The 26,597-nt window shown below is 50.7% G+C and overlaps 1 protein-coding gene across 6 annotated transcripts in view; it reads left to right on the top strand.

The window, feature by feature from the left end:
- The window catches only part of Ccdc33 (coiled-coil domain containing 33), a 92,222-nt gene that overhangs the window by 6,990 nt on the left and 58,635 nt on the right, over positions 1 to 26,597 (top strand). For 5 of the 6 annotated variants that reach the window (XM_021172514.1, XM_021172513.1, XM_029481082.1 and 2 more), the window contains exons 1-3: positions 8,983 to 9,354; positions 13,530 to 13,693; positions 25,557 to 25,690. In XM_021172514.1, the coding sequence (XP_021028173.1) occupies positions 9,334 to 9,354; positions 13,530 to 13,693; positions 25,557 to 25,690 (319 nt within the window). In that variant the 5' untranslated portion in view covers positions 8,983 to 9,333. Of the gene's footprint in view, positions 1 to 8,982; positions 9,355 to 13,529; positions 13,694 to 25,556; positions 25,691 to 26,597 lie in introns of those variants that run through there. The other variant, XM_021172509.1, reaches the window with a different exon arrangement.

Here is a 26,597-nt window from a genome sequence, read left to right as displayed (position 1 = left end):
GAAGCACACACACATGAGAAGCACACACACATGAGAAGCACACACACATGAGAAGCACACACACATGAGAAGCACACACACATGAGAAGCACACATGCCCCCTACATCTAGACCCGTGCCTCCTGGCTTCGTCTCTGTACAAACTCCAGAGCACAATCTCTACCAAATGAGTTAGAGGCCTGGGAACATGGCATGTGTGATGTATGAGGTGAGATTAAAGCACTGTGTGAAACTGATATTTAATTCAACTCTGACAGCAGATGGGGGCAGGCAGCAGGGAAAGCTAGCAGCCTGGATGCTTTGGTCTCCATGACGCTTGGCCTACCGGGATCAGCACAGCCTCCCCTATGGTACTGTGGTCCAACTTCACTTGACATAGGTGGCATCCATTCATCCATCCACCCACCCACACATGCCTTCATTCTATCCACTTTCCCAAGCAGCAGACTGAGTGTCTGTGTGTCCAGCCCTTGGAGACATGCCCAGATAGCCACAGGGAGGAGATAGAAGGCACGGACAGTGACTTTCCAAACCCACCATATCTATGAGGCCCAAGGCCTCAGACCCCTGCAGAACAGCGGCTCGGGGAGGATTTAGAAGATTGTAGCTTTGAACCTCAGTTCCCAGCTCCATCTAAACAGTTACAACTCAGATAGAGTCCCCAAGTTCCTTGGGCCTTGTAGTCCTCAGCCAAGCAATGGGCGCAGTGGAGTCTAGTGGGAAGCTACGGGGCTTGGGTGAGGAAAAGGATGGGAACTTGACGGTGTAAAGCCCTCCTCACAGGCATCAGGGTGGTGGCTGAGCCATGCCTCAAGGATAGATGAGGCAGAAGAGAGCAGGGTTCTCATGGAACTCTCAGAAGGAACACAGCGTAGAGGCAGGGTATGGAGCCAGGAAAGAAACTGGCGGGTAAGGAGAAATCAGGAAGTAAAGACTTGTAGAGCTACCAAGGAGAGGAAGTGGTGTCTCCACAGGCTCTGGGATTTCTGTCATGGAAGCTGCTCTGAGCCAGACGGACAGAGGCAGAGTCCATACCTCCCTGGGCACCCAAAAAACCCCAATTAAAGCATCAGATTGGTCTCAGGAGGAGGCCAGGGTGGCCTGACAGTATTCGTTTGTGTGTGTGTGTGTGTGTGTGTGTGTGTGTGTGTGTGTAGGAAACTGAACCCTATAGTAGGCAAGGTCCTGCAGAGTCAGCAGCAAAGCCAAGATGGAATCCTGTTCTCCACAGCCCGTTCCAGACTTTCTGCTCTAGCAGTCAGGACCAGGGTAGGGACAACTAACTGTGTCCCTGGCCAGGCAGACTCACAATTTGCAAGCTCTTCCTCGGTCCCTTGGAAGGGGACCCTAATGTTTCACTTTTGACTCCTTCGGTAGAAGCGGAAGGAAACTACCGAAGGAAGTAGTTGGCTTCCTGGTGGCATCTTACGATATGATACGATATGATATGATATGATATGATATGATATGATATGATATGATGTGATACCAAGACCAGTTAAGACAGGTTACCAGTATTCAGCTGACTGTCACAGTGAGGGGCTCATGGACTGGGTGGTTTGGGATCAAGGCTGGAGTGAAGTTGGGGATGTCTGTTTAGGACAAACTTTGTGGCTCCCTAGAACTGGCTGTTGAGACGTAGAGGAGGAATGTTGCACAAAAATCCCCAGCACATGAGTAAACCCTCTGATAGGCTGTCTGAAGAATGAAGGTTTTACCCTAGCAAGCACCACAGTCAAACTTAACACTCAGGGTGAACTCCAGTTGACTGCCTCCCACTGCCTCTGGAGGACTCATGTTACTTCTCTGACCCTGTCTCCTCCCCTGTAGAGGGAGCATAATGTCTCCCTCACAAGATGACTTGTGAAGATTAAGAGAAATGCTGACTTCCCTGCAGTCCAGAAAGCTTCTTGGAGGAGATAGGATCCCCCAAACTCCCTTAAAAACAGCCAGCTTGGAAGGCACCTTGGACTCAGCCATGGAGGCAGGAGGAACCACACATCCTCCCCTGGCCCTGCAGGGAACCTTAGCTCCTCCATGCAGTGTCTGTGGGTCCCTGATTCTGAGCCAGGTCTGGCCTCTCAGAACCCCTCAGAGAGACAAGCGCAACATAGTGAGACTGGGAAGTCCTTGGGTAAAGGAGGAAACAGAAACTGGGAAGGCTTTAGAAATGGAGGAGAAGATGGTACCCTTGCCCTTGGCATCATGAGAATTGACTCTAAGGACTTCTCAAAGGCCCAATCTGTAGGGACCCATGTTCTTTAAATGAAAATGACATGGTATTTACATAAAACCTATACACAGCTTTCTGAATACTTTAATTATTATTAGTAGTAGTACTAATAGTAGTAGTAGTATGGCCCCTTGGGTTAGCAAGGCAAGTAGTGGTACTACTACTAGTAGTAGTAATAGTAATAGTGGTTTTAGTAGTAATAGTAATAGTGGTGGTAGTAGGAGATAGGGTCTAACTAGACATCCCAGGCTGTCCCCAAGCTTGTGAACCTCCTGTCTCAGCCTTCTAAATGTTTGGCTTACAGGAGGAGTATGCAGATGCACCTGGCTCTTCCTATACATTTTAATTTACATTTTAATTCATCTCTAGATCCCTTGTAAAATCTAATGTAATGCTGGAGCACTGTAGTTAGTTGTTGCGCTGTATTGTCTGGAGACTCATAGCAAGGAAAAGTTAATGCATTCAGTTCAGATGGAATTTTATTTTATTTTATTTTATTCTTGAGGTGCCAGAGGTCGAACCCAGACATTGAGCATTCTGAGCATGCCAACCCTAGAAACTATTTTTTTTCAAATATTTTTAAATTTTTAATCTAGGGTTGACTGACTCCATGGCCACAGAACACACACACACATGTGTGTGTGTGTGTTTGTGTGTATGTGTGTATGTATGTGTGTGTGCACTCCTGTGTATGCATATATGTACATGTAATGTATATGTAGACAGAATGTATTGAGTCAGGACAATAAAGTAGGGAGGTAGACGATGGAAAGTTCTTGTTCTGCTGACCTTCAGAAGTGGGACTTCCCCCATGCAGCTCCATTCCTGGGTCATAAGGACTGGGGAAAATGTCCTGACTGAACTGAGGGTCAATGTGAATCACATAAAGGCACACAGCAAGAGCTTGGGAAGCTGGGCTTCTCAGAGGCTATATTCTAAGCAGGGACAGCTGGGGCAGGACATAGGGCCTGGGACATGTTGGTTTCTTTGGGGGGGGGACTTGGAGACTACTGGGGAGGTGGTGATTTGGGGGTGGGTGAGGGCCTGGTAATGTCTCCCCCACACAGAAGAAAGCTTGCCCCAAGCCACTGCAGACTGGATGGCTCTGAGGCCCTTGGGTTAGCATGGCGAGTGTAGACATTATTTTAATCTTCCTCTTAGAGCATAATTGCTTTCTGTCTCCTGGTGTTCCTGAAGAGACTTCCCTCCCGGCGAGATGGCTTTCTAGGCTCCTCTCTCTGCCAGGAGACAAGACAGCTGGGCCAGCTCCATGCTGCATTAACACACTGCAAATGTGATTTCATGGCCTCAAATGAGATTAGGGCCAAAGGCTCTGCTCTCTTGGTGGAGGCAGCAGGCAATGGTGGGCAGGAGTAGCCAGTGCTGAGCTGGAGGTCTGAGAGAGCGCCATTCCAGGTCCAGGCAGCCTGAATGAGTGGCTTCCTATAACTGGAGCTCCTCAGACCTTCTGTTTCATCCTGGCTGCAGAGCCAGCCTTAAGATTTGTTCTGGGATGGGTGCTCTGGTTTCTACTGTTCCATGATTCCCAGGTTATCTATAGGCATTCCAGTAAGGGAGGGTGCTGGGAGAAATACAAATTCTTTAGTGTGGCTTCAGTATCCTCCTCTTCCTTCTCCTCCTCTTCTTCCTCCTCCCCTCCCTCTTCTTCCTCTTCATCTTCCTCCTTCTCTTTCTCCTCTTCCTTCTCCTCCTCTTAACGTGTAGCCCAGCCTTGGTTTAAGCATGCTACATAGCCAAAAATGACCTTGAATTTATTACTCTCCTTGGCCCTTCCTCCTAAGTGCTGGGATTACAGGCCTACATGTATGGATGCATGCCCAGTTTTATGCAGTGCTGGATAGAGCACTGTATACAACAGGCAAGCACTCGACCATCTGAGAGCTACATTCCTAGCCCTAGTTTCCTCGTCTTTAAAATGAGAACTACAGGATATGGCATGGTGGTACACACTTATAATTCCAGCACTTGGGAGGCAGAGGCAATTGAAGCACCACACATTCAAGGCCAGCCTGGACTATGTAAGGAGTTCTAGACCAGCCAGTGCTACATAGCAAGGACTGTCTCAAAACAACAACAATCATTAATAAATAGGAACTATAGAGAGGATCAGCCTATACAAAGTTATACACATTATTCTGTGACATACTAGGTACCCACTATAGGTTACTCACTCTTCTGAGATTTGCAGATGCTATCCACCCTCGTGGGGAGAGAGGCACCAAGACGTGCCACACTAGAGAAGCAGACATCACCATTCCAGGCTAAAGCAGAAGAGGGGAGGGAGGGATTCCGTGCTGATGCCCCTCACTCTCCAAGCACCTACTGATACAAACTTTGCTGTGCTGTGCTGGCCGCTGGAACACAACTTCACCAGGCATGTTCCCTGACCTCAAGGAAGACAGACCCTGTCCTAGAGGAGTAAATGGTGGCTCACGAGCTCTGGGAAGAGGAAGCCTATGAGTTGTGGGTCTGATGTCTTTATGTGCGAAAAGGAGTGGGCAGGGTTCAGGGAAGATTTGGTGGCAGTCAGCTGCCTATGACTTCAGCCATGGAGGGAGACCATCAGGCAGATAGAGTGGCATAATTAAAGTCCCCAAGGCTGAGGAGACCATTGGCTATAGAAGGGCCTGGAGCATGGGTATAGAGTAGAGATGGAGTGAAGGGGACAGGCAGACCAGACTGTTAGAAGAGTTGGGGCTGAGAAGGCACAGGCTTATGCTGAAGACTGGTTGCTCAACAACAGCCTCCTGCTTAGTAAATAGACACCCTCCACCCTGGCAGGGTACCTACCACCTCTGCCCCTTCTTAATGGAAGGGAATAGCAGGCAGCTTCCTCGCTTACCCTTTATTCAATCGCTTGTTAACGAGTTATCGATTCTTTTAGGAGAAAAATGTTCAAAAGCCACGCTGCATCTTTAGCAAAGTGATTTATGAGTTGACAGTGGGGCCTGAGCTGCCTCAGATGAGAGCTCTGGTTACTCAACACGGAGAAGAATCTTCCAGCAGGGCAATCAATCAGGGTGCATGCCAAACAGATGGGAGCAGAGCTAACCAACATGTCACCCCCGTGTCTGCTGGAGACAAAGCCAGGGCCATGGGTGCTCTCTATCACAGAAACTGGGAGAAAGGTGAGGGAAACCTCTGGGCTACCACGTTGCTCCTGACCGCGTTCTCTGGCTCTCTGCAGGAGTCAAGTCAGCACAGCTGCTTAGCTGATGAGGCCACTGAGGTGTCTAAGGTCAAAGGGACTCCAGCAGATCAGGGCTAAAGGTGAGCCCTACGGATTCCAAGGCATCACGCACTTCGTAGCTGAACTTTCTCCTGCTTACTTTATACTGCATGCCGTAACTGTCCTGGGGACTAGAGGCTGCAAGAACAGGCGGCCATGAGACATAGTCACAGAGATCGTCATAGACACACCCAGACAGCCCAGCATCTCTTTACTGAGGTTCCCTAAGGTTTCCTTTGCATACTAAGGCACTGAGGAGAGGCAGAAGTAGTCTCCTGGACTACTACGGTTAACTGTGGCCAATGTGGCCAGTGGGTCCTGTCACTGTAGCTTGTGTTCACAGGGCGTGGCCAAAATTGGACCAAGGTCACATTAATACTACCGGCCACAGCTCAGTTGTCCTGACGCTACCAGGTGGTGACAGGGCCAAGTGATCTGTTAGTGCTGGGTAGTGGTGGCTTTCTCCAGATGCCATGCATTCTGCTCAGATGATACTCCAAGATACACTGCTTGCTCATTTTTGATGCCATCATCTAGCTTCGAGGTCACAGAGCCATCTGCCTGCTCTTGTTCAAAAAGTTAGCTGTGGTTGAGGTGGGGTTCGATAGTAGAGAGTTTGCCTACTATGCTCTCTCCAGCACAAAACAGTAACAACAGAAACAGCCCACAGACGATTGTGTCTGGTCTTAACCCCGTCCATGTTACCCTGGTTTTGAAAGAGAAATAGGAATGTAACTCCTTCTCCTAAAAGAAAGGGAGACGCAACAGGACTTGCCACGCATGCTCAGAGGGCTTGCCACGCATGCTCACAAAGTCCCAGCCATCAGGCCTGGACTCAAATCTCAGCTCTGTCCTCAGAGCTGCTGACCATAAACAGGTCTGTTTCCTTAGAGCACCTATCCTCATGACGAAGAGAGAAGCAAGGGTCATAACACGAGGTTTAACTGAGACAGTGTACTTAAGAGTTGCTGGATGCGGCCCCGACTCATACATAGTATATGCTCATTAAATGCCTGGGTGTCTAGAGGTGCCGGGGGAGGACGGTGGTGGCGATGGTAGGGTTTCAGGCAAGAGCGTAGGCCTACAAGAAGGGCTCACAGAGCAGCTGACTCCGGCCCACACTTGAAAGGCAAGAGTTTGGAAGATGAGCTTAGCCCAAAGGACAGCTTTCTGGGACAGTAACCTGGGTAGTCTTGGATGGAAGGCTACAACCCACAATTGGGATGGAGTTTTCCAGATCCCTGCAAGTAGAGTCCAGTGTGGTCATAGCTGAGAATCACCCACTGGGATACAGAGCAGGGTAGGAAAGAGGAAGAAAGGAGAAAGGAAGAAAGGTTCAAATGAGAGGCACCCACATCCTAAGTGACAATAGTGGAGACTCAAACTGCCTTGCAAGATGCCTGCCTGCCCTCTTGCCAGAGCTGTTGAGGAGGAGGTGGTCCCTTCTGTCTCCAGGTTCTTTGGTGAGAAGGAACAGGATACCCTACAAAGGGACCCCACAGTCCATGCTCCCCAAAGACGGAGGGTAGGGAGAAGACAGCTGGAACCACAGACCCACCCTAACAGGATGTCCCTAGCACAGTGTGACTGCAGGGGCTAAAGCATAGACTCAGATGTCATTTTAATAGAGACTATGAACCGGCTTAACATGACCCTATTGAAGCTATAACTGAAGCAAAGGAAAGGCCAAAGATCTCCACAGAAACCCAGAGCCTCAGACTCCTAGGTGATGTGAGGTCAGGGCAACCCCCCGAGGCTTGGCCAGATGACTATGGAGTCAACACTGTGTCAGAGCACAGGATCTTTGCACGGTCTTACTTCTTTCAGCCACCAAGGGAGCACCTACTCTATACACACGGAGGGCTGAGAGGAATTAATGCCTTCAGGGAACTGCCTGAGTTGACAGCTGTCAAAATAAAGACCTAGAGAGAAATGGTGGCGTTGCTTAGCCCCCAGCCCTCTCTCTGCCAGCATTGAACACCGAGTAAGGGCTGCCCCACAACCATACAAACGGAGGCAGCTGTTTCCATGCACAAAGGGGGCTTCTTTCCTTCTGAACCCCCTGGGAGGGGGGGTCCTGAGTGAGACCCCACAGATAAGGAAAGAGGGTGGGGTGTTGTGTCCATAGGAACAGGCCTGGAAACGGAACTGAATGGGCTAGGGTATCTTCGGGAGGGTGTGATGACCAAGCCCTGGGTTAGAAGTGTATGGCTAGCATCTGCAGACATCCGTAATTTCTCTAGCCCATGTCTGTGAGGCAAAGCCAAGTCCAAGCTCCAGAATGAGCACTTAGGCACTTTATCTCTGTCTCACTCTGCTCCTAGAGTGGCCCTGATTCCTCATCATATGAGGGAGGGAAATAAAGCCCAGAGAGGTTAATATTTTATCTACAGTCACACAGCTATGAGTGGTGGGCTCCAAAAAACACCCCATCTGTGTTTCTAACTCATCCAACCCTGTTGCTCTGCAGAAGGGGAAAGAAACGGAGATGGTATCAGAGCTGGGTACTAAGGGGAGAAGGGAGGTCTAGATGGGGTCTCTAAGACAGACAGACACTGTCCTTGGACTTGTACAGGTAGATTACCCCTGGGGCTGGGAAGACCCAAGGAGGAGCAGAGCCTGACTTTGAACCACATCTTTCTACCTGAGTCCTCTTGTTGCCCACTGCATCCAGCAACGTACACAATGTGGGACACAGCCGTGCATGCAGAAAATACACACAAAAATGTTAGTGAATCTTTTAAAAACTGAGTCACCAACAATGTATGTTTCAGTCCTTTCCCCAATTTCTCCCCCATAGCCCTACCACCCTCCGAGAGGAAACCGCCCCTTGAGTTTTGCAATGATTATTTTGTGTGGCGTATGCATGTGAGCCTGTTCATGGAGGGGGAGGGGGAGTTGTGTGCACGTGGTGGGTGTGCATGTCCACACTTGTGCACGTGGAAGCCAGAGGTTGAAGTCAGGTCTCTTTCTCAGTCTCAGGTCAGAGCTGGTTCTCTTACTACTCCTGGGCCTCCCCACGGGCCAGGCTGGTGGGTTAAGTTCAGGATCCACCATTTCCCAGAGCTGACTGCAGGTGCGTGCGGTCAGGCCCTGCTTTTTTCCATGGGTTCAGGGATCTGAACTCAGGTCCCCATGCTCACAAGGCAGGCACTTTACTGCCTGAGCCGTCTCCCGGGCTGCTGTTTATTGCGAGGCAGAAGGAAGACACCAAGTATCCGAAGAGGCTAGGTGACTACTGCATCCTCTTCTCTGCAACATCTCTGAAGGTAGTGATAGGGTCTTCTGTGCTGTGATAGGAACAAGGGACCAGGCACACAGTGTGGTGAGCTAGCCATAGTCACCCAGAACAGGACAGCAGGGACTGCTGCTCATCAAGCAGTTCAGGGGAAAGAGAGGAGAGCTTCTGAGTCCTCCCTGCTGTACTGCATCTGCGTGGCTGATTCTATCCTGTGATGTCATACAGTGTTGCCTAGGTGATCCAGCTAAATGGAAAACTGTACTTTCCCAGGACAGAACAAGGATCACCCCACTTCACCCTCCTGAGGCTGCCAGGAATCAGTTCCCTAACCTCCTGCTTAGCTGTCCATGGACCAGAAACTCTAAGGCACCTCCACCCACAGGATCTCCCACTTCTGAGAAAGATCCAGATTGCATCCTCCCACTCAACAATCCCCTACCCAGTCCAGCCCCCAAAGCAGTGTGTGGCACCCATGAGATCACACTGATGGGTAAAGACTCAAGGCACCTGGGCCTGCTGGCTGGCGAGGCCCATGACTGATTGCCTGCCCATACCCAGGGCTGATACTAACCCCCTAGATTGCTAAGTGAACACTCTGCCCCCAAGAGGATGGGACGACAGAAGACAAAGGTGAGGCTGACAGTGACAAGTGTGTTTCTTCTCTGGGCCTCAGTCACTGCTGCGAGAGGAGAGTGGTGGTGATTAGATGTTCTGTTCTGAGGCTCTCAGAGATGAAATGCAGTGCCCCAAGGCTGTGGTTGACTTGGCCTGCCCTTGCCTGAGATCCTGCTGATGTTGCCCATCAGCCACCGTGCAATCCTTGGCCATATGGATGTTCCCTGCCCCAACTCTCACCTCATCCTTGCCCTCACCTTGAACACAGATCTTGCCCTTCTGCAAAGAAGGGATTTGGGGGGCGAATCTGTTTTGATCACTGCTGTACCCCTCCCCACTCCCTCCCCCCATACTGAAGATTGAACTCAAGGGCTTTGTGCATGCCAGGCAGGCTCTACCTGCAAGCTAACTCCCCAGCCTGAATTTTGAAAAACTGTAATCAAACGTACTGGTTACTTTCCCTGAGGTTTCTGACCTTTTGCATACGTTTCTGTGGAGCTGAGGAGCCAGCCTGGGGCCTTGTACGTAATAAGTGTGTGCTCTCCCACTGAGCTGCTTCTCACCCCTGTGTCATCTGTGAAAAGGAGCTCCTGCATCAGGCACTGTAACTTCTGCCATTATCATAAATCCCAAGGCTGCAAGCCCTCAGGCAGGCATAGTAACCCAGGAAATGAGCCCAGGTGAAGAAGCGTGGAAAGAGTGGAGAGGTCTCATATCCTGAGCCCTTTCCCTCAATACAAAGGGGCCGTATGGGCTATCCTAGTGCCTAGGTAAGGTTAGTTATTAAAGCTAGGGTTATGAAGTACTGTTTTTGTTGGTGGTGATGGTGGAGGTGGAGTGTGTGTGTGTGTGTGTGTGTGTGTGTGTGCACGCATGTTGGGGATTTGGTATTCTCCTATCTTGTTCTGAAACAAGATCTCATCCCGCATGCCAGGGTAGTGACCTATGAGTTTCTGGAGAGTTCTCTAGTCTCTGCTCTCCATCTTGCTTCAGCAGTGCTAAGACTACAGATGCATGTCCCCTCATCTGGCTTTTTATGTGGTTTATGGGATCCGTCTCAAGTTAGCAGGCTTATGCAGCAAGAACTTTTACCTGCTGAGCCATCGCATTGGCCTGAGAGACCATTTTTTTTAAGCCCAACACCTGCCGAAGTCTAATAGATTGCCCAAATGGCTTATTGGAGTCACCAGACCCTCTCAACCTAGCATCCCTCTGGCAGACTCAGCGTGGCCTCTCTGGCTGGTGTGCTTTCAGATGTGGACCCTTTTGGAAGAGAGATCTGGGCTTCATAGAATTCTATGGCTTCCCAGATTGCTGGAAAGAGGGGATAGGATCAAAGAGGAGTCTTGTTTCATCCAGTCTCTGGCAGAAGCCTGCCCCCTACCTTCCATCTACTTCCCAACCCCCTACCCCTGTGAGCCTTGGCTTGTCTGCTGCTCCCCCCACCACCCCATTACCGCGCTCACACTTCCTCACAATCCAATGCTGCCCCAAGCAACGAGCATTCTGGGATTCCCAAGGACATCTGCCAGCTAGCCCTGACTTGTGGAGGACAAGTTTACTTGCACGGATGGGCAAGGCGTTGGATCAGCACATTTCAAACCTGCCCAGAGCCCAAATCCTAAGGGGTGGCGGAGGGAACTCTGCTTGGAAATGGGCAGACTTTGAGCTTACTACCAGCCTGCTGTCTATGGTCTGTGAGACTGTAGTCTGCTGGTTTCTGCACCTTAGTGTCATTGCATGGGTAAGCAAGAGTGGGGCCTAAGAGCTAAGGTGAGCATAAAGCTCTGCTCTCAGAAAAAGATTCTCTGCCCAGGGTTAGCAGCTTCACTCACAGTTTTCTCCTCACTTTGTAACCTAGTATATATAGGTATAGGTATAGAATATATAGGTATGGGTATAGTGTATATAGGATAGCTATAGGTTTATAGATATTCTGTTTCTTCACAAATTCTTCGGTGTGACCAAGGGCAGAGGCAGGTCTAGCACACTGGTTCTGATGCAGAGACCCATGAGGAAGGAAAGAGGCAAAGGTGAAGACTGGTAGCCCTGGCTTACCACCTGTCCCCTCTATAAGCCTTACCTTTAGCCCAGCTTTTCAGGCTCTAGGCCCAGCATGCCCATGGGGTACATGCCTACAGACTTCACCAGGAGGTACCTGACTAACAGCTGGCCTCAAGCACACAAGTGAAGCACAGCGGTTCCCACCCAGCTCTCACTAAGCTGCGTTTCCTGGAAGTCTGTCCTGAGAGGGAGGTATGGAGATAGGGAGGGGAGACATCCAATCTGTGGACCTGGCAGAGGCCTGGTGGCCTGCAGGGCTGCCAAGGAGTCAGAGAAGCCTTTAGACAAGTGTCATGCTAAGGGCCCTCACTTCTGCACCCCTAGAATGTCACAGCAGGCTGTGTCCTTGCAGCAGCAAGGGTGTCCATCTGGCAGTACAAGGGACATCAAGTTACCTCTCCTAGCCTAACTTCCGGGAACCTTAGTCACACCAAGCCCTGGAAAAGCTCAGTCACAAATCATTTTAGACGTTCCCACTGGTGTGCAGGGAACCGAGCGTCTCAGAAGGACAGAGGTGTTAAGACCTAGATCTCCTGGCTTGTCAGTTGCTGTCACTCCTATACCAGAACAGGAAAACAAACCTACTGGGTGACCGCTGGTTATGGTAGGACCCACAGTGGGGGTAGTACACTAGAAGGAAGTCCTCTGATCTAGGGGAGGCAGTGGTGTGTGAATGCTCCCCCCTCCTCCACTAGCAGGGTTCCCTTCCCCCTACCCTTGCCATGTGTGTGTGTGGTGGGGGAGGTAACTCTCATCAACACCTCTGCAGATGGTGACAGGCCCTGCTGGGTCCTGTTGGGGGAGGGAACAGGTTCAATCCTTAGTCATAGAAAGAGGAGAAGTCTCTACAGAGCTGGCATGTCTAGGGCTGGGAAGCCCTGTTCTCACCTCCTAATGAGACAACTTGTTAAGCAGGGACCACAGCCTGCAGCAAGTGAGGGATGGGGCAGGGGATGCAGGGTTTGAAGTCTTCAGGAAAGAGCTGCCCAGGCAATGGAAGAACCAGGACAAAGGCTGAGGTGGGGAAGAGGAGCTAGGAATGATTAAGGGAGTCATGGCTTCTGTTGTGATCCCCCATGCAGAACCATGGTCCTGAAGATCTGAATGAAGTAGCATTCCTAGATGTACCCAGGGTTAAGCCATGCTGCCTCCTCTTCCTGTGCCAAGAGTCAGGAGGGTGGGGCTGAGTGGTGCTTCCTCACTGTCCCAGCCCTCACTGTCCCGTAGGGTGGATATGAGATGACACAGGTGGTCTAAGGTCCCTAGGACCTGAGGGGCACATGGCACTGGGAAGTTACAGACAGAGGTGTATGCAGGAGCAGAGGCCTGCGGACAGACAGACAGACTGCTTGCAAACTAAAGAGAGAGAGAAGGGGAAGCAGGTTCCTTCTGCAGGAGGAGACATACCAAAGGCTAAGGAAGAAAGGAGAGAAACCTTGAAGGATATGCGGTGTGTGAGGAGAAAATGGCTTCCTGCACTGCTGTTCTGTAGTCAGGGAAGCAGGGTGATGTTACAGAGAGGAAAAGGTTCTGGTCGGTCAGGCCTAGCCAGCCTGTGGCCACGGGCCACCTCCAGTCTCCTGCAGCCGAGACTGTGAGCACAGCTCGACACAAAAATCATAGACTCATCTGAAATGTAAACTTGGTATTTCCCAATCATATCCTCTTTTTTTTTTTAATCATATCCTCTTTATTTTATTTACTATTATTGTCTATGTGTGGGTGAGTGCAAGAGCATGCATTTCTAGAAGTCAGTCTTCTCTTCCCACCACGGGTTCCCAGAATCCAGCTCGGGTCACCAGGCTCTCACAGCAAAGGTCGAGCCAACTCACTGACATGTTTGTTGCTTTGTAACAAGGTCTCATGTAGCCCAGGCTGGCCTCAAACTGGAGGAGCCAAAGATGACCTTGAACTTCTGGTCCTTCTAATCCTCCTGCCTCTTGAGGGCTGGGATTGTATAGTGTGCAACACCATCACCAGTTTTTTAGGAAATGTCTTCGAGATTTTTGTTCTGTTTTGTAAATTATCCAGTCAAAAGCTTTGACCTGCCTGGTAGAGGTTACCAGTAACAGTGAAGAGAAATGTTCTATCAGGAGGGGTCCGCTTAGCCCTGGCTCTCTCCACAGGTTCCTGAAGAACCACAGGGCCGCCTGGATACCTCCCAGGACCCATATCCTGACGCCAACTACCTGGCTCCCTGTAATAAGGAGACTATCACTGTCACTCTATATGGAGCTACCAACCTTCCTGTTGGCAAGGATGGCTCTGAACCATGGCCCTACGTGGTGGTGTAAGTAGCTGGGGAGACTGGGTAGGGCTGGGGATGGGTCTGCGGACAGAAACCATCTGATGAACACTGGGAAACTGAGCTTTTGTGCAAATGGGAGTCCCATCCTGTCCCCTGCTGTGTGGTGACTGCTGCCAGGGCTGAGCAGGGCCTGACCTCACAGGAGCAAGGCCCTTATCTGTGGTACCCAGGCTGTGCTCAGTGTCAGGTAGGGGTGGCTAAGGGGAATGTTACCAGCCAGGATCTGAGTTCCAGGGCATTGGAAGTTTGTCCCCAGCAGGTGGGGGAGCATCTAGGAACTGATGGTTAGAAAGAGAAACAGCACCCAGAAGAATGAGAGCTAGAAAAGCAAACAGAAAAACTCAGCAGGTGCTAATCCCCCTTCTCCTGGTCATTTACATCCCACCGACCCACCTTTGAGTATACCTGGCTTTCCCCTGGAATGCTCTGTCTGAACCGGGAGCCTGGGTGGGGAAGAACTAGTCTTTCTCTGCCACTGACTTTCTGCCTACTTTAATCTTTATGCAGCATTCTCAAGTCCTCGCTCTCCAGTTACAGAAAGACTTGGGCTCTGCCTCTCGAGGCTTTGGGAGCCCTAAGAGGTCACACTGCTCCTAGACACCTTCCTGTGAGCCCTCACCTCTTCCTAGCCACTTCTGCCACGGAGCTCCTAGTCCTTTATTGCAACACCCATAAACCCAGCTGCTCTCTGCGCATGCTCATTTACCCTGGTGGCTGGGGCCTGTCATACCTTGTCTTCTGCCCATCTCATGAGCGTCAGTTCTCCTCAAAGAGTGTATGAGGCAACCTTAGTCTCCCTCTGGAGACTAAGCATTAGCACTGTGTTAGAAAGGAGACTCTGGCATCCGTGACCTTCCACCACTCTTTCTCACACCTCCCTACCTGCACTCTTGCCTGCATCAGGTACTTCCTGCCCACTGCTCAGCCCCTCTTGGAGAATGCCTGTCCCAGCCCTCAAACGCACAAACACTAAAACTTCACCTTCAAAGTACTCCTCCCCCAGAGTAGATCCCTTCGCCATGACAGCACATATGTTTCTTGTCTGTCCCCAGAGCTGAGGCTTCTTGCAGGTCCCAGGTCTCATTCTCCATTTCTCCAACAAGGCACCCAACATACACACAGACCAATGGGCCAAGGACCTTAGCCTGGCTAAGGTGACAATGAAAACCTGGCTGAGGTGACAAGTGGCCCTCTCACATCTCCTCTCTCACAGGGAAAGAGGGCACGGAGGCTCTGCCGGAGAACAACAGGTGCCAATCTTGCCTGGTTTCCCTAGAAAAGCCTCACCAGTCTCAGTCTAGCTTCTTGCCCTCCCCTCCCCCAGCTCTGTTTCTGGACCAGGGAAGGACAGGTGGCAGAAAGCTGGCTTGGCGGGAGGCTCGTTTCTACTGGGGAGCATCCCTCAGCTTCTTAGCTATTTCCATAAACCAATTATCACTGATCATCTCAGGAGATTGAAGCCCTGCTTGTCACCAGCCCAGCCTGGGCTGTGGAAGGGAGGGTAGCTGGGTGGGTGTGTTGCTCCAAAGACCCCTGCACCATCACCCTGTTGCTATGGGAACCCTCGAAGGAAGGGAGCCTAGGGAACATGAGCCTGGATGGGAGTGTCAAGAGCTGAGAACACCCTAATCCCTCTGACCCAGTGGCACAGCATATAGGGTGGAAAGTGGGACATGTGCCTCACTACTCCCCCTTTCATGATGGGAGCAGGGCCTGTGCCAGGCTACAGCCTGGTCCCAGAGCTCCAGGCTGAGCTGCCAGCAGCTCCAAGTGGTGCTAATGAGATGCAAATGAAAAGGAGAAGGGAGGGCTTCTGGGAAATGAAGGCCCAGCTGCCAGGACCCAGAGATGGCTTTCAGTGCTAACTCCAAGCCCCAGGTAGAAATCCCAGAGGGAGGACCAAGAATTCCCAAGACCCTAGAGCTGCTCCCTAAACCCTAGAAAGAACTTGATGCCTTCCCAGGTCTAATTACAATACAGAACAAAGCAAGCAGTGAAGTCCACTAAAGCCTAAAGCATGCAATGAAGAAGTCCACTGAAGCCTTTCCTCATATGAATATTGCAATATGTTTCTTTTTAACTATAAACATTCACATGTAAACTCTGAAACTGTTAAGACCTAGGAGTAAACAGTTTCCCTAGGATCCTTACATTGGTCTTGGCAATGATGGTTTTTTTTTTTTTTAATTTGACATCCAAAGTATAAGCAACAAAAGCAAAATAAACAAGTGGGTGACAAGAAGCTGAAAAGCTCCGCTCAGCAGAGGAACGCTACCACGGACACGAAGCAGACCGGTCTGAAGCATGTACAAACTGCGCATCTAATGAGGAGTCGACGGCCCGAGCATAGGGAGAGTTTACACATCCCAGGAGCAGAAAATCAACTCAGTGTTCAAAAGGCCCTGCGGTGGTAGCACACAACTTTAATCCCAGCCACAGGGAGGCAGAGGCAAGCAGATCTTAGCGAGTTCAGGCTAGCCTGGTCTGCAAAGCAAGTTCCGGGCAAGCCAGGGCTGCACAGTAAGACCCTGTCAAACAAAACAACAACAATGAAAAAAACAAACAAAACAAACAAAAAACCAAAGAAATAAAAATCAAAATGGGCAAAGGGGCCTGGGAATATAGCTCAGTGGTAGAGTGCTTGCCTAACATATACCAAGCCCTGGGTTTGATTCCCAGTCACCACCACTATCACACACACACACACACACACACACACACATTATGGACACACACCCATGGCCCATTCACACAGGTACTCATGCATGCTGACACACACCCAAAGAACCTGAACAGATACTTTCCCAGAGAAGTCACACTAACAGACTGGGGTCGTAGCTCACTTGTCAGACTCCTTACCTAGCGTGCATGCACAAAGCCCTGGGTTTGATTCCCAGCACCACACAGACCCAGCACTGATGGTGTACACACCTGTCAGGTCAGCACTTGGCCACCAGAGAAGGTCAGAAGTTCAAGGTTATCCTTGGCTATGTAGTGAACTCAAGGTTAGCCCTTCCTGCATGAAACTGTCCCAATAAAATAAAATAGTAACTTAAAAGGTATACAACTGAGAGACAGGTGTAGGAGAAGGTGTTCAACACTAGTGTACTAATTACCACAGACTTGCAAATTGGAACTTGAAGGCCATCCCTCCCAGTCCTGTTGAGAAAGCTATTACCAGGAAGGTAAGAGGCAGCCAGCCCTGGAGCACTTGAGATGGCTCTGAAGGTGAAAGTGTTGTTCATAAGCCTGACAATTTGAGTTCATCCCTGGAACCCACACGTGGAAGGAGAGAACTGACTCGTGTAAGCTGTCCTCTGACCTCCACACATACACCATGGCACATGCACCACTCAGCCCTGTGAACACACAAGTAATTAATTAATTATATCACTGTATGTGCACATTTATACATGCACACACGTGGACATGCCATATGTAACTTCCTCTAACATGGAAGACACTACACTTAGTGAGATAAGCCAGGCACAGAAAGACAAATACCACATTATTTTATTTAATGTGGAATCTCGTTGAACTCACGAAACAAAGAGGTAGCGCCGGGGTCTGAGGATGAAGAAAATTGGGAGATGTCAATCAAAGAGGTCTGTCAGAGAGGTCAAACATCCAGCTATAAGGTAGATACATTTGGGGACCTGCTATACAGTGTGCAACTGTATACACACCACGTACACACAAAAGGATAACCGTGAAAGGGTGGATCTTTTAACTTGATTACCTGATCTCATTCATAGTAGGTATGTCAAATCATGGTATACATTTCAAGTATGTATTTTTATTTTTCAATTGTACACCAATAAGACCAGAACACATACACATGCACACATATGTAACTCCACATTCTAAACATTTTTACCCTGGCTCTGATGTCCCGAGTTTAGCCATCCAGCTTGGCTTTACCCTGCTCCCTCCGCACAGCCATGTTGGCCCACCTCACATGGGGATTCTGGGACCTTGTTTCAGACTCCTGTCCTTTTTTGACTTTTTTCGCTTTCTCAGCAGGCAGGTTTATAGCCAAGGTGGTGGATGGGGGCAGGAAGCCCCAAACTACTCTCACATCTGTTCATTAGTGGGAACCACAGAAGATTCAGGCCATTTCACTCCTCAGTCGCCCCAGCCAGCCCAGGCACAGCTGCCTGGCCCAGATCCAGTGGTTTACTGTACGGTTCTGGTCGTCTCTGTCCAAGCCGCCTTCCAGTCCCACCCACTACTCTGTGGCAACAGTTCTTTCTTGAGTCCCTCATGGGCTACATCCTCTATGTAAAACAAGTCTCCCGGTGGCACCAGTCCCTGGTGACTGCTCACTGTCTCAGAGCCCTTTCTTCTCTTGCCTTCCAGGATACCCTACTCTCTGCTTTCTCTCTGGCCCTGCTCCTCATGTCTCCTACACAGCATTAAATTCCTCGGTCTCCTCCACGGCTACACACTCCCAATACTCTCCACGTCTTCTCAGTGCTATCCTGGAATCAAGAATCACAGCCTGCCCTATCCAATCTGCCGCTAAGAGAGCCAAAGCCCTCCTCATCTCTTGACTTTGACCACAGGTCTCCACCTCCTGGTGGGCCACTGAATTGTTTGCCCACCTGCTCTTGGTACATCCGATCTTCACCTTTGCCAACCTCCTCCTAAGTCGGGTGTCCCTTTGCTACTGTGGCATCAAAATATCATAGCAGCCCACGTCTCCCTACTGCTCTCAGGATAAAGAGAACCCCAGGCCCAGCATGGTTGAGTCCCTCCAGCTTCTCAGCAGCATGACCCCCCTTTTCTATCTTTGCTCCAGCCATAATTACACCCCCCAGTTCTTTCAGAACCACTGTTCCCTCCTACCCCAAGGGTTTGCATTTTCCTCTTCCAACCTCCTCAAACAAGAGCCCCCTGGTTTCCCAGGCCAGCATCTCCTCCTCCCATCCTCCACTGGACTACAGACTTCCACAGCTCTGTCTATGGGATTATTCACTGCTGTTCATCAGGTCCCACTGATTCCATGAGCACCCACTAGGGGTCTTGTTCTCATTCTTTCCCTGTTACAAAATCCCATGGAGTGTAGGAAGCTGGAAGCTAGTAATGGATGGATGGATGGATGGATGGATGGATGGATGGATGGATGGATGGATGGATACGATGCTATTCTCACTTGCTGTGTGACTTTGGGAAAGTTGCTTCACCTCTCTGGGCCTGAACACCTCATGTGGGAGCATTTGAAGAGCCTTGGGTAATGCTGGCAGGACTAATGCAAGACACAGGGTACGGGAGTCCTCAGCCAACAGTCACACTGGGCACGTGAGACCCAGCAGAAAAAGCTACAGGGCGGTGGAGAGATGTCAAACTAGGGTCAGGAAGAGCCAGAGTCTGGCCCACTGCCCCGACCTGGTGTGACTGCCAAGCAGTCCCTCGGCTTCCAAGTCTCAGTCTTTCCATGGACATGATATGAGCTTTGGCCTTCATGTTGGTACAAGTCTGGTAGTCTGGCTTGCTCTCTAGCCTGGAAACTCTGTTCTTTAGAGCCCTAGCTGTATTACACAAGGCAGACTCCACACCCAGGTCTGCTGGGTCAGTGCCCGGGGCCCCAGAACTCCCCTAACTTGTCCATTGTCCAGCATCTATCTTCTAGCCTGGCACAAAGAGACCTGTCAGTCACAGCCCAGCAGGGACCAGGAAGGCAGTGGCCCTGACAGGTGGGGATACCCCAGTGGGCCGGATGGGGGAGCACTAGGAGATGACCTATAGATTCTGACCCCTGGCCAAAGTCTGGGGAAGGACTGCCAGTGTTGGCAGCTGCTACCTTGGCTGCCTGCTGCCCCGAGCTAATGAGCAGGGACAGGGCCAGCCTGGGTGGTTCCTCTGCGCATGTGGCCAGGCCTGCCTTAGTTGAGCTGAGAGGAAGAAGCAGGTCAGGGCCAGACAGTCAGAGTCAGGACTAAGCCCTAACCCTGACCCATACTGAGCCTGATCTTGGCTCTGTCCATGTGACTAATTGGGAAGGACACTAGAAGTAAATGACAAACGTGCCCAGAGAGTGTGTAGGCTTCAGACCCCATCTTACACACAGGCTTCCAGAAGCTCAGAGCATTTCTAGGATCCTAGAGGTCATGAGGCTAATAGGTCCCCAAGCAAGGATGCAGGATTCCAAACTCTAAAGTCCTTTAAACTACCCAGCCACACTGATCTTTTATGCAGCTCCTGTCCCTCTTGGAAGAGGACCATTGGCATCAAGACCCTAACTCAGCCTTCCAAAGAGGCACAGTGATCAGCCTAGAGACCTAGCCTGTGCCCTAGACCTCCCTGCCTCTGCCTTTGGCCAAGGAGCTCCAGAGGGAAAACGTCTAAGCAGAAAGATAGAGGCTGACTCACAGGTGACCTGCCTCAGCATCTGTGGAGTGGAGCTTGGCATCATACCCTTGCAGTGGGCAAGAAGGCTGAGGCCCTGCAGAGGGGAAGACTGGACTGATGGGGTGGGCTGCCGTGGAGTGGGAGAGATAGATGTAACAGTTCCCATCTGACCACTGACTCCAGCAGACATCAAGACCCTCTGTCTTCCAGAAGGATGCCCCCAGGGAAAGAGACAGGGCTGCAGAGCAGATCCTGGGAGGGCCCTGGGACTCCATCAGCCTGGTTTCCTGCCCACACCTGCTCCATATGGTTTTACTCAAGAGGCTCAGGGCCTCCAAATTTTTGTTCGGTGAGAACCTCCCTATGTCCCAGAGCTGTAAACACAGCTGGTGGCGGTGGCTAAAGTGGGGCTGTCCTGGGACACCTCCATCCTAGACTGTAGTTACAAGTATTCTTTCCAGATGTTCCCCCCATCAGCTCAGCACATGTCCCTTTAGGGCTGATGTGTGATGTGGGTGTTTCAGCCCCTGACAGCATGAGCTCTCTCCAGGGCACTAGACTCCTGAGATACAGCTTGGAGGACTCCACTGCCTGGCAGAAGTGAGCATGCCTGGAAGAGGGCAGCAGTGGGGCAGGAAGGGCTCTTTCTCTAGGTCGTGGCACACTCATTTCTGGCTTTTTAAGGTGAGGTCTTACTATGAAGCCTTGGATGGCCTAGAACTTGCTATTTAGACCAGGCTGGCCTCGAACTTGTAATCTTCTCCTCCCAAGTGCCAGAATCATAGGGATGCACCATCACACCCAGCCTGACCTTTAAAGAGTTTAGGCTTGACCAGATGCCCTTTCTTGTTTCCAAAGCTAAGGCAGAGGTAGGTCCTCTGTTGGCAGGGGACACCAGCCTTCAGCTTGTAGTTTCCTGGCTCCGGCCAGCTGTTCTGTGAGTGGAGGCGATCCTAGCTTGCTTCCACACTGCCTTAAACACGATGACCAAAGACAACTTGGAAAAGAAAGGGCTAAGTTCAGCTTACAGATTACAGACCCTCAAGAGGGGAGCCAAGGCAGGAACTTAAGGCAGATGCTAAAGCAGAAACCAATGCTTGCTACTGGCTTGCTTTCCCTGACTTGCTCTGCTCCATGTCTTATGCAACCCAGGCCCTCCTGCCCAAGGATAACACTGTCCACAGTGGACAGTGCTAAAGATTCTCTCTTCCCAGGAATGTCTAAGTTTATGTCAGACTGACAAACCCTAACCCACCAGATGTAATTAGTAATCAGCATAAAAGCCTACCAGGTGTAAGCAGCAATTAGTGATGGTTCATTAGTCTGCAATTAATCAATAAAACTCAAGATGAGAGCCCACCACTTTGCAGAAGATAACATCTCACTTATGCTCCAAATGACAGACTCTGGTGATCCAGGAGTCCACAAGGACTTGAACAGCCTTGGAGCCAGAAGAAAGATGAGTGAAGCAGGGGTGTGACTTCCCGGCTAAGTCTGAAATGAGAGACAGATGAGAAAGGGCATTGGGTTGGACTTTGTCTCAGATCAGCCTCTCTGTCTCTGTCTCTTTCTTTATTTTATTTATTTTTTATTTATATGAGCTGTAGCTGTCTTCAGACACACCAGAAGAGGGCATTGGATCCCATTACAGATGGTTGTGAGCCACTATGCGGGTGCTGGGAATTGAACTCAGGACCTCTGGAAGAGCAATCAGTGCTCTTAACCACTGAGCCATCTCTCCAGCCCAGCCCCTCTCTCTTTAAGGATTCCCTGGGTGCAGCTTTTTGCCCAGCAGTTACATTGGGGCTTAGCCAAGTCCAAAAGAATCAGGGATTTCCTTTCCTCTATGTGACCTCAAAGGCCCCTGAATATGGTCTGGAATAAAGAGAACTCCAGAAAGGGCTCATTCAGGAGGTCCAAACACCTGACTGCCCAAGTGTGCCCACCCTGTGACTTGCCCTGAACTGGCTCCTGACCTCCGAATCTGCCAGAATTTCCTATGGAAAGGGTCCTGTTCTTGGGGACATCTCTGTGAGCCTTGCCTCCTCCAGAAATCTTTCCTTGCTAGCCAAGGTAGGTAAGCTCAGGGGTAAGAACGCAGCCATTGACCCTCTCTGTAGAGGCTAGCTTTGTAGCTCCTTGACCTTGGGGAGAGGTCTTCAGGCTGCAAATGCCTACAGGAGGCTTGAGGCCTGGGAGTGAGTCTGCCACTTGCCTTCTAGAAGATGAGGAAGCTGGTGTCCTTGGCTCAGGGGCTGACTTGAAGAAGGCTGTGCAGTAGGGTGGGAGGCTTGTCTGGTCCTGGGATCTAACCTCCAGAACATCTAGTCTGAACCTGTCTTCCTAGTTCCTCCAGGTGAGCATCAACAGAATCATGGTGGACCACTTTGAAGGGTAGCAGAGCCTTTGGTCTGCCACGTACCTGTATAAAGATCTGTCCTTCATTTATTCTCAGAGCCTGCTTGAGTGCTTCCTTCCCCCACGTTTCTGGGAACATTACTTTGGTCCTATTCGTCCTATGAAAGCTTGCCAGGACCCCAGTAACCAGAACAGACTGAAAGGGTACCCTTCTCTTTGCTTTGTTTCCCTGGTGGTCTGTCCTGGGATTGAGAAGCCAGACCTTCTGTGTAGTTTTTTCTTTGAAGTTCTGAAAGGACTGGGAGGCCCAAAGGACTGTGGGGAAGATGGAGGAGATGGGTTCAGATGGGCCTGGAGAACAGTGGAGGCAGCAGGAAGCTAGCAGACTGCCAGGGAAGTGAGGACAGGGATGGGCATGGCTCAGTCAGTAAAGCGCAAGTGGAACGGTCATGAGGTCCTGAGTTCAGATCAACTCCCAGTACCCATACAAAAAGCCATGTTGCCTGTACCCCCAGTGTTGGGGATGCAGAGACAGGAAGATGGTTGGGCCTTATTGGCTGGCTAGTCTAGCCAAATCTTTTCTGAAAGATCCTGTCTCAAAAAAGATGGAGAGAGAACTAAGATACCTACAGTCAACTTCTAGGCTCTACATACATATGACTACTCATACACACATGTACACACATGCACACGCATACTGGGATCAGTGTCAGGGGAGAGAATGGGTATATAGTGGGGTATACAAATTGAAACAATGTGTATGTACATACAAGGCAATCCGTGTGTGTGAGTGTGTGTGTGTGTGTATGTGTGTGCACGCGCGCGCGCGCTCTTCAGCTTCTATCCGTGTCTGCCGATTGTCCACATCTCTAACCCTCAGCAGCAGCCTGTGGGAAGCAGATATTGCATTTTCCCTAAGTTGTGACCTTGAAGAAAATAAAAAGATAAAAAGCGTCTCATTCCCTCCCACTCACAGCTGAGCTTGGACCTGGCCCCTCTCAGGAGGCTGGGGTAGGAACCCCAGGTGATACAGGCTCAGAGGCCTGCAATTTATCAGACACACTCCTCTTGCACCCTGGGGGAGGTATAGGCCTTGTTGGGGATTACATTTTTCTACAGCTTAGGGCTCAAGGTAGCTGGACCCCTCCTCTGTACCAAACCCCAGTACTATCCTGCTGAGACTGGACTAGGTCTGAGGCCTGAGAAAACAGGCACCACCAGTTCCTTTCGCCCATGACTGAAGCTGCCAGGCTGTTTAGGGAGGATGGGGCTTTGGAGATAGGGAGAGAGGAGCCTAAGTCCTTGTAGACAGCTGAAAGAGATGGATGGAGTCTTAGAGAGAACCCCTGGGCTCTGGGGTTGTCCTGGGTGGCCTGAGCTCCTTCTGAGCCTGTGGACCTAGAACTCAGCCAGGTGCAAGATCACAATGCAGAATTGGGACTGGGAGTCAGAACCAGTCCCTGACTTCCATTTGGGAAGGAATTAGAAGGCTCTCCCCACCCCCAGCTCCAGTTCTAGACTCTCATCAAGGCCCAGAGGAGTCAGTTAGCTGTGCCAGGAAAAGCCATTATCCTGAAAGACTCCCCCACTTGCTAAAAGCTTCCTCCTGCCGCCCCCTACCTCTCCCCCTGCCCCCCTGCACTCCCCTCCCATGGGCCTCCTCCCTGCCTCCCTTCAGCTCACTCACCTTTCCTGACTACCTCTTGGCTAGGCTGGGGGAGACTTAACTCTTTCTGGTCCTGAAGGAAAGCTCCATCTAACTTCTTACATCTTTTAACCTTCTAGCAAAACCCCCAGAGCTTGGATAAAGGAGAGAGGACAGGGGTGTGGGAGGGAGAAGACAGGTTGACAAGGAGAGGTGATGGGTTCCATCTCAGTCCAGCCCTGACTTTCCACATCCTTGGTTTTCTATTTTCTATGCATATGGAGTCATTTGAAAAATCCCCAGAGGCTCCCAAGGATGAGCCTGTGAGGGGGCAGGTTTGTGACGTGTGGCATGTGGGAGGGCCTGCTTTCCTTCCTGCTTGTCCTTAGTGCGCCCACATTTCCATGGCCACCTCTGCTGCTGCTGTCTTTTCTGCCTCTGTCAGAGGTGCAGAACACCTGCGTGGGAAGCTGAGGTGTCTGTGCATTTATGCCAGCATGGTGGGGGGTGGCAAAGCTTGGGAGCTCTCTGCTCTATGGCTTTGCAGGTATGGCTATAAAGATGAAGATATAGGATGGCAGGAGGAGCTCATGTGGCACCCCTCAATCAGCCATGGTCACAGAGATAGGACAAAGGGATGGCAGAGGGAGGATGCACCAGGCACCCCCTGCTGGGTGCCTGGTTAGCTCCCCTCATACAGGCTGGGTCAGACACTGCTCATCCGTGATTGCTATAATGTAGCAGAACCATTTACAGCCTGAAAAATAACACAAGGGTCTTCATTCTTTTATCGAGCTGTCTAATGGCCCTAGATTGCAGCGACAGTCATCCTCTACACCTACAGGCTATACTGAGCTGCAGAAAACCCGGGCTCCTTCCTCACCTGCAGAGCCTGCCCCTGAGAGTCTGAGTGCTCAGGGCTGGCAAGCTCTCTCTTCTGTCCTGCACCCAGGTCCCAGGGGCCAGCCCAGTGTTCTGAACACAGTGGGCATCAGTGGAGGCAGGGGAATGGGTATATCCCACTGAAAGGATTCAGAAGTGAAGTGTCTGGGCCAGCCTGGGATTCTGGGCCACACACTTAGAGAATGAACGCCAGGAGTGAGCTGCTTAGGTGGGTGGCCCACAGCCAACTGTCATTTAGAAGCATTCTCCCACTGAACAGACCCCAGAGAAGAGGGTCCAGATGGGGTTTGTGCATAGAGGTGCCTGCCAGGAGCCCTCTTTGGCAAGGAAATCACAGGCAGGTATAACATCTGTCCTGCTTTCACTGTGAGCTTCTGGCTTCAGCAGCTAAGCAAAGGCCCCAGCAGTGGCCAACAAGGGGGTGTAGTCATCAAACAGGACAGCTGAGGGGAGAAGCTGGGCATCCATTAAGCCCAGGACGACATGAGTGTCTGTGTGGGGGAGAGCTGCCCACTTTCTGTCTACCCTGTCCACACAGTGAAGCCCAAGAAGAAGCCACTCTCTAACTCAGCTGTCCCTCCTCCCCAGAAAAACCACATCAGAGAAAGCCAACAAACACAGTCCTCAAGCAATGACCTCTGTGACCTCAGAACCCACCAGAGCCCCCGTCTGGGGGAACACAGTGAATGTGGAGATCCAGGCAGAGGACACAGGACGGGAAGGTGAGGCTGGGGGCTGGGCACCGGTATGTGGGGGATGCAGCGGTTTGAGCCCCACCTGCCATGGAAGGCAAAAGCAGGCTCTCTCAGCACAGCTGGAGGCCAGCTGAACACCTCCCTGGGCTCCGATAAAAGCATTTAAAAAAAAATCATAATCCCATCACGCCTCATCTCCCCAGCCTGCTGGAAAAATGAGTTGTTCCACATAAATGAATTTTCCAGACAATGTGAGCTTATCGTTTTTTATGACGGCTGTGATTATTTTCATGGTTGTTATTACTGCCATGTCCCACTGAAACGGCACATTATCGTTTTGTAGTATGTCTCCACGCATCTGTTATTTAAGTCCTCACCTCTTAAGAGGAACGGTGCTACTTAGAAGAGAACACTGAGGCTTAGGGAATTTAAAGGACACAAGTCCTGGCTTATGTCACCAGAGCTCCAGGTTCTAGCTGAATTGGGGTTTATTTGACTAATGCCTCTAGCTAGAATAGATCTTTATCTCTGGCTAGTCCTCCCTGGGTCTTGGACCAGGTACCAGTATGTGCACATGCAAGTATATTTTGTGTGTTTCTCACAGTGGGAGCATCTGATGTCCCTCTCAAGTGAGAGGTTGGGATGGACATACTGAAGTATGAACTGCTGGTGTCAGATCTGCCTGGGGGCACTGGCATCGGGCACTTGCAGCCCATAATTGCTCCCCTTGAAGTCTCCCTTCACTTCACAGAGCCAAAGGCTGACAAGAGTCAAAAGATTGTGAGAGGAAAGGAGATAGCACAGAGGGCTCCCTCCTGCACATGAGGGGAAGGCTAGCCGTAGTCAGACAAGAGAATGGTTTTCTTCCTGTAAAAGAAGTAGTGGAACTGTGGGGATTGTTTGAGAAGATATGGAAGACGGGGGGGGGGGGGGG

The sequence above is a fragment of the Mus caroli genome, chromosome 9 (assembly GCF_900094665.2).
Source record: "Mus caroli chromosome 9, CAROLI_EIJ_v1.1, whole genome shotgun sequence".
Taxonomy (NCBI): Eukaryota; Metazoa; Chordata; class Mammalia; order Rodentia; family Muridae; genus Mus; species Mus caroli.
This window is presented reverse-complemented; position numbering and strand designations above follow the sequence as displayed.